Below are 12264 nucleotides of genomic sequence, written 5' to 3'. Positions count from 1 at the left end.
ATGAGAAAGAGAGAGTCACTTTTAAGTTGATGAGAGGATACCAAACCATAGTGTCATCTTTAATAAGAATGAAAACATGAATGATGCTAGTGACATCACAAACATGGCCTCCTTTTCTTTTCTTTTTTAACTTTCTGAGTCAATTTTCACAATGACGGAAGACACATTGTCAGACTGTCACTGTAAGAAATAGTGATTATAATGAAATTAACAAGTTACTGTTAGTCAGCGTTTGACAGAAGTACAACACATAGGGAACTCACAGTTAAAGAAAACTAACACTTTTAAAACATTTAAAAGCCAAGAAGGATGTTATATTTAGGAGTTCAGCATGACATACCTGACTTCTGAAAGGAGATGATGATCTACTGTCTGCCAGTGACGAGGAGTTCTTGAATAATAATGTAAGTTTTATATGTTAGCATAAAATGGATTGGATATTTGAAAACGTATATGGGATTCAATGTAAATGAAAATCTACATGTGTGAATTAGATGGTTGTATAGCCAAACATGAGTCCATAGGTGGTATTTTGTCTTTGATATGTGAGCAAAACAGGGTTTATACTTAATGTGTGAACTAAACCAATACATGTACATGCAGCTTGTCCTCACATACGTTTGGTTATTATGCTGTTCACTCCCTTGCTGACGAGATGTTAACAGCGACGTCACATTTTGCATGCAGTAATCAACTGTTACCAGGGAAAAAGGTGCTTTAAGGAAGTGCAAAAGAGTGTACTGGAAGCAATGTACAAAGTAGTTGGAGAAAGGAGTTGAGACACAGAAAGCAGATGATATGGATTCTTCACACTAACATAACTAAATAGAATTACTGTCTCCATTACGGTTAACATATCCTTACCTGCCGTCAACTCTGAAATGTTACATACTGGCATAATATACACTATGATAAGTACTTGCTTTTCACTAATACCAGCACAATTATACTGTTACAAGTAAATTACTCATATTAGCAGTTACTAGCGTGCCTCATCTAATATATTTGAGTCTTGTTTCAAAGTTCAACCCTCCTCTCATAGTCAATCAATACGTACCCTCGTTCCTCTGACATGTTCAGGGTTTTCATCACCAGTTCTCTTTTTCCTTTGATCCATCTCATGGTTCTGTACTAACATAGTCACTAAACCAGCATCGGCAAAGTCGGGATGTTTAGTATTAATATATGCTAATTCTATTCCTACAATATTTTCCACCTGTTGAAGTAAAACACACAACTATTAGTATCAATGTACAGGTGCTAGGATAAAATACTGATGATAAAAAATTACATGGTGTGGAATGTCAATGCATTAGCAAAAGAGCAATAAATGTAAACCCTACCTACCTACAGCTGAACACAGTGGGATTTTTAATTCAACTTTTAATTCATCTATTAAATTTTTTAGACACTCCTGTATGTACACTACATCACATGTACATGAAATGATACACCCTGCATGGCACATGATAGGCATAATGGCAAAATACTAGTTTGTACTTAGTACATAGATACAATCCGAAAACAAGTGCTACAACTAACAGCTGTAATACACCAACAACGCATAAAACAACTAGTTTGACTTACCATGGCATTAGTTGGTGCCAATCGTCTCCTTAGCAAGGAGGTTACAACTTCTACAATTCTGTCATGTAACTTTGGAAATCGAAGCAACTCTTGGGTGCCACAGTGTTGTACAATTCTTTGCATTTCTTCATGTACTAATTCTACACAACGTTGGCTAGGTTCTTCTAATCTCCGTATTTGTCTTTTAACTAACAATTCAAATGATATTTCAGGAACAAATAGCGCTGGTCTTGGACCCTGAAGACAAAGTTAATAGAAATAATAAAATTTCATTTCTCTCTGGTCTGGTACATGTAATATACACTAAGTCAATTCACTGTAGATAATTTCAACAATGCAAAATTGACACATTCCTACTTTTTCACTCTATTTCCAAATAAATATCATTTTGTATATCCTTACTTGAAGGCTGAAACTGTTCAGATGTGAGTAACAATGCAGTTGTTTTGTTTTTGTTTTTTTGTTTTTTAAATTCGCTGGGATTGCTCTTAGCAATTTTCTTTCTATGCTGACATATTCACACATAAGCACAATCACACATTTCTACAGAAATCCATTCAGGTTTTGGACGACATGACAGGGCTATGTTGTATGCACCATATCATGTTGCCATGGAACTGTCAATTCTTTCCCAGTCAGTCCACAGGTTATCCCAGAGTTAACAAGGCCAGACAAACATAGCACCTGCAGGCGCCGTGTGAGGAGTCAGCCCAGACTGTTTGCATCATTACTCCAGGAGTCCCCCAAATTCACTCATCTTGTGAGTGTTAAACCTCTTGAATTGTTAGAAATTTGAGAAGTGTATTTATCAATCAAATACCTACATGTATTACTATATGATAGAATGCATTCACTACCCTACAAAAATCACATACCTGGAGATTAAGCTTTTTTCATATTAATAGAATGTCCATCATTGAACAATTCAACATGTAGTTTTACATCCACATGTGGTATACTTGTAAATACTTGAAAACATACCATATGTACTTGAAAGGAATACAAACATTGCAGCTGTCAAATCATTCCATTCTACCATGCAATCACATAATACATCGATGTACCATATGTCATACTACTTACAGTTGCATTCCTAATAGCAGTCAATACATCTAACTGTGTTAATCCACCTAATGCATCAATAGAGTCTAATGTACGTCCAAATGTTTCATGGAAAATGTAACAGATTCTTGCCCCTCCACACCTACAGGATAGAACATGGAATATTCATAAGATTTCAACCTTCATTTTACAAGAAGCACGGCAGCATAGCAAAGCAATTTTTTTTAAATTTCTAGTGATGTACTACCGTGGATGACAATACTTCTTTTCTACCCACAGAAGTAGTCGGATGGGGCACTTGGGAAATTAAACTCGACAGGAGTACTTAATATTCAAACAAGATATTGGTAACTGAATTACAGTGTCTAGGTACGAATCAAGATATATAGGATAAGGTTTGCAGTTATATTTCAACATTGGGTAATACTTGTGCCGAAATCATGCTAAAACTTCTGTCTGTATGCTCTCATTATTGCAGTGTTATTTATACATGTATGTTCTGTGTATGTTCATTGATCGTATGATCTCTGTGTGGTAGTGTTCATTTATTTTCAGTGTCCCAACATTATCATAAACCTAAAGAGTTACGTCTGAGTAATAAATTTGAAAAAAAATTAAATCTTTATCTGGTGACAACTTTGTTCAGGCAAAACATTACTTCTATCAAAAACTTACAATTCTGATATTTCAATATTCCTTGCAGTTCCTTCAATAGTTGCACAGTATTCAGCAGCAAACTTGGTGATAATTTGTAGTAACATTTGACTTCTGTCGTTGTGGTCTTCTACTGGTTCACCAAACGATTGTAAAAGACTCTGGAATTGTGATGCCATGACATTGACTCTGGTCTTCAACTGGGGTAGACAGTCTCTAATGTGATGCATCAATAGCTGTGCCGGAAGAATAAAATTTAAGACTAAAAATTTTCCAGTTTCATGGAGTTGTTTGAATGGTTGAATGCTTGATTGATTTGTGTCATTGGTTGAAACACTTTCATGGATTTGTGTGTTCGGCTGAACAGCTACTAAATGACTCAATGTCCAATCAAACAGATGTAATGTGATTGGCTGAAAACATATTTCGTTGACTTTGTGTGAATGGCTAAAAGGCAAATCAAACGGACTGGTGTGATTGGCTGAAACGTTATTCCTGGACTTGTGGCTGGTGTGACAGCAATTCAGTGGATTTGTGTGGATGGCCAAACAAGTACTTGTTTGATAAGAAGAAATGTCATTCATGGACTTGTCTGAGTGACTGAACAGTTGTTGTGTGAATGAATGGATGAATGGCTAATTATGTGTAAATGGACTTGTGTACTTGCCTTTGATAACTGGCATTCAAGATATTTTGAATCTGACCAAACTGCCATTCAAACAGGCACTTGTCATTGGCTAGCTAATTTCAAAGCAGGAGTTTTACAGTAGAACAGCAGTGTTCTGCCGAGGCCGCGGCCTTGCGACACTGGCCCCCTAAAATTACAAATGGCGCAATAATTTTCCCACCTTGCGTCAATTTGGCGCATTCATTTTTAATACGGCAGACACCTAAGTCCAGGGCAAGCCCCTGCCCTGGCCGGCGTCAATACCACAAAAAGTATACTGACTCCGTAAGCGACAGTAAGTTGACATCATATAAGATACAGTGACAACGCACAGTTCTATTGTCAACATGCAAACAAATGCAACAAAAAGATCCAACTTTGATAAAACATAATCTTCAATTGAAACATTAGAGGGAGTAGATGATTCGCCGAAATGGACGTCTCTCTTCACATGTTTTGTCTACCGACGCATCACTGTCTCGACCTCTGACCTACTCACTGACGTGTGTGAAACACTGAACTTGCTACGGGAAATCGGAACATCTCTCTGCCACATAAGCCTTAGGAAACCAAATTTTATGGGACAGGTTGTGATTTTCATTTGTTGATGGGTTAAATTAATGGAAACAAAATGAGTACATGTGTATTTTGATTCCGACAAAGCTGTGTTAGGGGATCGTATTGCATGATGTTGACAGTGACACATGTGAATGTTGGGCACTGAATCAATGAGTGATCACTGGCATAACCACTCGAGACGGCCGATGCATGTGCGCCCGGTCAGACATGAAGAATGAACTCAGAGATGAAATCAGAAAATAATTACAGTTGTATTTACAAAGCATCCTAACTTTGACGTTGTTGATAGTTTTAGTTCAAGATCTCTGAGTTTCAAGGACACCTAATGTCAGCTTTCCGTATCAAGTTTACAATACATGTATGTAACTAATGCTGTCATTTGATATAGCAGGACCAAACCATGTTACACAGCCAGTGATGGTAGTTAATAAAAATAAATTATTTGAAAGTTTGTTTGACTGTATTATTTGTAAGTTTTTCGTTCACATTTGGTACTTTTTAAAGTTAGGGAGTTTATTTTCTTCAAAATGTTTTTTTTTAAAACTCTTGTCATGAATTTGAAGAGGGAATGATAAACATGGCAATGTAACAGTTGTAAAAATGAAACAAGTGGTTACAAGATTAGGATTTCTCAAATTTTTTAATCAATCATATGTTCTCTAATTTTGAAGTTGTTCTTTGTCCTTGTCTGAGAAAAGGAATCATAAATTTGAGCACTGCTATTCATTGATATTCAGATTAAAAATTGTGACTACCTGGCTGTCCAATCTTTCTAAACAATATATAATATACTCTGTAGAAATGACTTAAAATTACATAATCTTAATTGCCTTCATTTTCTAAGGTGTAATGTGTAGTGCACAGTTTTCACAAAATAGCTTACTGGGAACTGTTATTATGAATGGAATTTTTTTATGTAGTTAGGTAATAGTCTATGTGTAATGGAATATCTCAGACCACGGTATCTCCATAGTGGTCTGAGGTAATATATATAATTTCATAGACAATAAATAATAGACCCCACTCCCTGTCAAATGACCCCACTTTTTCCAACCAGGGGGCCTTTGTCCCCACTAGTTGGAAACCTTGGCAGAACACTGGAACAGTAAGGTACAAAACTATCATAACATATTAAAAGTCATATTACTTGATGCAGGAATACCGAATACATTACATTGACTTGTATACATACAGAAACTTACCCTATTGAGAGTCTTAGCCAGGTAAGGTGTACCATTCCTACTAGCTAAAGCTGGGTATTTTCTCTGCAGGAAGGCTGCTTCATCTTTTATTGCATCTTTAATATCTTTCTTTTGATTTATATCCATCTGACTTCTATTAATCACACCAATTATACCAAGTTTGACAGGAATCACTGTATCAATGAGAGAGTCATCATATCAATCAATGTCAATCAAAAGTATTTCTGTATGTAAAAACCAATCACACTTAAATCACCTGTTTAAACTTGGAAAAATGACTGCAATGATATTTCAAAAGTATTGCTTTATTTTGTTTTTCATCTGGATTGAAATAAATGAGATATTTTTGACTTTCCAGAGTTGAGATTGATTTACTTACCTCTACCACACAAGATATCTACAGCATCAGTGCCGGCATCCATTAAATCAAGTTTGGTGATGACAGCTAGGGTTCGACGACCTATGATCCAATAAAAGTAATTTCAGTTGAAAGTGGAGTGATATTATTATTACAAACCTAAGAATAAGTAACACAAACATACTGCAGTGACACAAACATCCTGCAAGTGACACAAATATACTGCAAGTAACACAAACATACTGCAAGTAACACAAACATACTGCATGTGAATATTTAGAGGATACTCTAACAGTAGTCAGTTATATCTCAACCACATGCACAAAAAAGACTCTAATTGATAAGTTAAACTATCTACCCACCATCAGGATCAGCTTCTCTTGCTAATTTAATTGCTTCTGATGTGGCCATGTCTGTGTTGGCTGCAGATACAGCCAAGATGATAGAGTTGGGGTTGGTTATATGCTGCAGTAACAACTCTTTTATTTGGACTTCAATATCTGGAGGTTGGTCACCTACAGGTACCTAGGCAAATAATGAACAGATAAAATACTGTGTGTGACTTATGAGTGTTTGCAAAATCAGGCAAAGGATTATCAAAACTTTGCAGACAAAAAACAAAGGGCTCAGTGAATCTACAATAGATCATAGACCCTCCACAACAAAAATAAAACATAAACAAGTCATTGAGAATGACATAGTCCCCGCTATAATTGGGTTTTAAGGAATTATCACTACTCTGATCACGCAACAACATTTGTGAACCTAAAACAAACAGACTTAGATATGTTGTGTGTGCTTGTTGGACATGGAATATGCCTCCAACAATAAAGGATTGGTTGGGTATGGGGGATCATATCACGATGAAAATGGAGTCTGAGTTATGGCTTTGGACATGGAAAATTCACAAACAAAATGGCTGCCAGGCAGCCATATTGGATCGTATCACGACGAAAATGGATATACACATGTATGTCATAGAACACTGTCCTAATACCAACTTTAAATGAGATCTGTTCAAGCATGTCTGAGTTATGGCTTTGGACATGAAAATTCACAAACAAAATGGCTGCTAGGCGGCCATATTGGATCCTATCATGACAACAATGAATATGGACATGTATGTCATAGAACACTGTCCTAATACCAACTTTGAATGAGATCTGTTAAAGCATGTCTGAGTTATGGCTCTAGACAGGGAAAATTCGCAAACAAAATGGTTGCTAGGCGGCCATATTGGATCGTATCATAAAACAAATTGACGTGCATATGTATGCCATAGTATGTTGCCCCTGTACCAAGTTTGAAAAAAATCGGTCCAGGCATCTCCAAGAAACAGCTGCGGACGGACGGACAGACGGACGCACGGACGGACGCACGGACGGACGGACAGACGGAACCCAATCCATAAGTCCCCGTTCCGGACTTCGTCCGCGGGGACTAAAAATAAGTATAACGTAATTGACAGTGGCATTTACTGAATCTACTTCCTCAATCACCTATCTCTAAGAACATAAGAGTCTTGTGTCCTTTGTAGGAGTAACCTTACCTTTGTCAGGCCTGGAAGGTCCACCAAAGTCAGATTCAGTACATGTGGAGAATAAATCTTTAGACTAATAGGATCAGCTGAAATTCCCTGAATTGAAATAAAAAGGCAAGTTTAGTTTTAGTTAGTGTAAGTTAAGACAATGCTCCCATAATGGAAGCTACATATTATACACAATTTAGGACTCTCTCTGCTGCCTATGGTTACATGTATATTCAAAGTAATTTCTTAGGATAAGCAGAGAAGACATACTTGTCATGTTATACACCTCAACATGGAAATCTCTTAGTCATATGACAATGATTTTTAGCAGTTTACTATTACTGTATGGTCATTGTGTCTCATATTATGAAGTTGTCATTTATATTAACAAAGGTTATGAATGTTCTTAAGACTTCAATGACTATCTCATTTTGCCATTATATTACACTGTTCAGATCTGAGGCATATCATAGCACAAGCCTGGAAAGGTGCTGGCACAGAAACTAAGCATAGACAACAGAGAGATAGTTCCTAATAATGTCTATGTTGAAAGAAATTTGTCAAAAAGGTATATAATATTAAAAAATACAGCTTTGATTTCTTGAAGAGATGCATTATTGCTGGATGGTTTGTAAACTTGGTATACAACTTGTAGAATAACTAAGTTACCTTGTTGGTTCCAGAAAGTCTGTCTGTTTCTCTTTCAATTTCTTCCCTAATTTCATCAAAGTCTGTGTAAATTTTATTCTTGGTGTGAAGAAATTTACCCCATGCCTCTGCCTCTGCTGGTACATCTAGAATACATAAGACAACAAATATGTTAGTTACAAACTGTCAATTGTTTTAAACCAAGCATTGACCAACGATGTAGTGACTGACGTTTTATTTTCAATCACGAACGAAATAAAATCATGCAATTTATGTGTTGAATTAAATGGAAAAAAAGAAATGAATTGACATGTCTATTACTTCATGTCATTATAGTTCTACACAACTGATTATTTTTGCAATGAACAAAAAAAATGGCATGCTGCTTGGCTAGCTGTCAAAACATTCCAGGTAGGTGATAGTGTATTTGAAAGGAAATGAAACTGAACAAAGGTGAAATAATCTTATAGTACTGCCTTCACAAATATGGTATATGTCGGTACAGAAATATATAATTGGGTAGGTTGGTCTATTTATTTTATCTTTCTCTTTGCAGAGTTTTTTTTATACATGCAATTTAAAAACTGAGTATAGGTTTGTCTAAAAGGGATATAGTGTTACCATGGTAATTAAGCATTCACCCACCATAGACAACTTGTATATAACATCTGAAACTTTCAAAAAAAAATCTCTCTGGAAAAGGTAAATTCTAAATGAGTATTGAAGACATTAATTTTGGAATTGTGAAAAATGTAATGTATGGAAGAGACGAAAATAATTACATATTATGATTATGAACTGTATACTAGTGATCTTGACTGACTGGTAACTATGGTAATAATGGAACGTAAGGCTGCAACATTGCATGAGTCTTAAATGACACTTTCCTAACAAGGTCAGCACCAATATCAAATGTTTAATAAGTATTCAGTTTTGTAAGGGACTTCCTGAAATGCTCCTTTGTAACTGAACCATTGACATGATACAAGAACATTCTACAAAGTAATCAAGACATAATAAATGTAGAATTTTTGTCAACAAATCCAAAATATTTCTGTGATTTCCTGCCATATTTAGTAGTTCTCTTAGAAGTTATAGCCTTGTGTTAAAAATTTCATTTCTATCTTCTCTATCATACTCCCAAACTTGACCATTTCTTGCTATGATACACATATACATGTACAACGTATGTACAGCAGTACATGTACATGGAAGTGAGTTAACATGAAAATAGACTGAAACATTCCTAATTGCTTCCACCTTAATATGTAACCACAAGTTCCACTCATGGCGCTTGTAGTTACCTATACAGAAACCATGATAAACAGTCTAACATGACAACAGAGAAGGAGATGTTTTAGAGAGAGACTGAAATGTAATGAAGTAATGTTTGTACATACACTTACCATCTGCTCCTGATCTGTCTTCAGGGTCAATGTGAACCAGCTGTAGAATGAGTGGTCTTCTTGTAACTATGCCACTACCTGTACATGTCAAATTACATAATGTGTTATTTTATGACATAGGTCTGCTGACACCTATAAAGAGATTTTGCATGTTTATACGACAGTTGACAGTCATTTTTGCTTTGATGTTATTTGCTACTAAATCAAAATATCTTTGAGAGGATAACATTTTTTGACAGCGCCAGTGCGCGTTACATTCCATCTTATTCCATACACATATTTAAACCCTATGAAATCACTGGTAATCCTTATAAGTAGGTGGCAGTTACTATTTACTTCGGTCCAGAAATCACACCTGATTTGAGTTCAAAGTTTCCCATAGATATACATGTACAAAAACCCACACCAAACCCATGCTAGATTTACCATCCAATTCTGTATTTGAAAAAATAAGTATCCAAATATGTACCTCTGGGTAAGAAATCTCTGCCAACAAGATTCTCCAATACTGAACTCTTACCACTGCTCTGTAAACATCAAACAAACAAAAATATTACTGTCAAAATCTTAATGAAATAGTTTTGAAGATTGCCAAACCATTATGTTTGGGTCATCATTTATAAAAATATCCCATACCTATGCACAATAGATAGATAAAGCTACTTATAAGTCACAACTTTTTAAAGTTAATGATAATTTCTGTCAACAGTTGATGAAAGGCTGTTTACAATGAATCATATTGTGGTTAAACAACTAGTAAGTCTTCTTATGAACTTTTTCAGAACAAGAATAAAAAAGATTTTGAATGCCTTGGTTGATCGAGAGACCCTCCACTGGTCTATGGTTACTCATAGACCTTCAACCATTGTACTATGGTTTACTAATACATGTATGGTTTGATAACCATACAATAAAAATATTGACTCAAGTACAACTACAATTTAAAAGTAAACAATTAAGTCAACAGAGGAATCACTGTTTGTGGATACAGTCAACAGTTCTACAACACATTAACAGGTGTATGTAAATAAAACAATATAAGATTAACACCTTTCATGAACTGCTAGAATAATAACTGTATACAGTTACATGTAAGTTTATCCATAGACCCTTCACCAGCCTTTGGTGGAGGGTCTATGGTTTATCAGTACAGGCATATTAGTTTATCCACAGACTCTACATTCTCCTGTAAGAATATGGTTTACTTAAAACCCTTGCAATTCTTACAGTGTATAACTATGTATATCTAAATTCAGTACCCATATACCCTTGTCTGTTGAGTCTCTGCTTGTTGTCTACTGTGTAGTCACAGGGCATACCCAAACTCGCATCATACGCAGAAAAAGTACATGTATTTACTCAATCTACCATAGGTGTTCATAAGCGATTATTAATTTTCAAATTTTGATTATGATGTGTACAAATTATCATTATGAAATGGCAATACTGACAAGAAATGACATGCTATGATGATCATTTACCAACATTTGCCATGTTGTTCAGACCTCATAAAATACACTGACACTGAAATCAAGGATAAATTTTATTGTAACTGAATCCACAGTGACACAAGGCTTTCAAAAACAACTAAAAATACACATGACGTTTTACATGAATGACAAATATTTATCAAAAATACCAAAGTTTAAGAGGAATAAATGAAAGAAAACACTTCACAGTTGTTCCTAGATTCTACCATTACATGTTACACCTTCATGGTTCTAACTTTTGTCCAATTCGTCATTTGACATTGACTATTGGGGAAAGCAGGTATGACCTTAAAATACCCTTGAAACGAATCGAAACAGACGGAGTTTTTGTGGTGTGTTTTTTTTTACATGTTTTCAGTGTGTTTTTTTCTCGATACAGTACATGCATCCCACTCCCTGTTTGAATATTAGTACAATATTAACAAAATACATTATGTAGCCCATCATTCATTGTCTTACTACAAGACAATGATATTGAGGTAAAAAACGTTAACGTTTTGCCCAGCACTCCAATGCCAAATTAAATGTAAATACACAGAACTACGACTTGGTGGAGTTGAAGAATTTTCTCTTTCCATTGGGGGGTTTTCCCGGTGACGAAATGATCAAATAATATTTCACCAGATTTGGTGTATTCGTTACTTAGTGAAATGCAACGAGTAACTGTGGCGCTTGGCGAGTTAGAATGTTCAGAGTTGCAGACTGTTCCCGTGAAGCAAATTCATGCCATCTGATTGCCGCCTATACCCCATACATTATCCTAACAACAAAAGGCATGTATTATTTTGAGCCAAGTCATCGTTATAACCCAAAATACATCCTGATTTTCGATGACCAGCCGCCCACGGTACCAACCCGAACCCGGCGAACGTAACATTTGTCACTTTACCTGTGTTCCCACTACGACTATCTGTGGCAACTGAACAGTGTCCGAACCAACAGTATTGAACACATCTTGAAGCTTATTTATAACTGGGATCAAAGCCTCCATCTGGTTTTCCGACTAGAACAGTATAATATTGAATTTACGAACTTTCTCTGGGCTGTAGCTCTTCGACTGCAATTTGAAAATGAAAATGGCGA

The 12264-nt window shown here is 35.7% G+C and overlaps 1 protein-coding gene across 3 annotated transcripts in view; it reads right to left on the bottom strand.

The window, feature by feature from the left end:
* The window catches only part of LOC144441241 (dynamin-1-like protein), a 16998-nt gene extending 4734 nt beyond the window's left edge, over positions 1 to 12264 (bottom strand). Inside the window, exons 1-13 of one of the 3 annotated variants that reach the window (XM_078130801.1) lie at positions 12071 to 12264; positions 10161 to 10218; positions 9686 to 9769; positions 8307 to 8431; positions 7659 to 7745; positions 6472 to 6634; positions 6131 to 6211; positions 5752 to 5924; positions 3325 to 3539; positions 2671 to 2791; positions 1588 to 1824; positions 1058 to 1216; positions 341 to 391 (exon numbers count right to left, since the gene is read on the bottom strand). In XM_078130801.1, the coding sequence (XP_077986927.1) occupies positions 341 to 391; positions 1058 to 1216; positions 1588 to 1824; positions 2671 to 2791; positions 3325 to 3539; positions 5752 to 5924; positions 6131 to 6211; positions 6472 to 6634; positions 7659 to 7745; positions 8307 to 8431; positions 9686 to 9769; positions 10161 to 10218; positions 12071 to 12172 (1656 nt within the window). In that variant the 5' untranslated portion in view covers positions 12173 to 12264. The remainder of the gene's footprint in view (positions 1 to 340; positions 392 to 1057; positions 1217 to 1587; positions 1825 to 2670; positions 2792 to 3324; positions 3540 to 5751; positions 5925 to 6130; positions 6212 to 6471; positions 6635 to 7658; positions 7746 to 8306; positions 8432 to 9685; positions 9770 to 10160; positions 10219 to 12070) is intronic. The other 2 variants (XM_078130809.1, XM_078130816.1) reach the window with 2 other exon arrangements.

This window comes from Glandiceps talaboti, chromosome 1 (assembly GCF_964340395.1).
Source record: "Glandiceps talaboti chromosome 1, keGlaTala1.1, whole genome shotgun sequence".
NCBI lineage: Eukaryota > Metazoa > Hemichordata > Enteropneusta > Spengelidae > Glandiceps > Glandiceps talaboti.
This window is presented reverse-complemented; position numbering and strand designations above follow the sequence as displayed.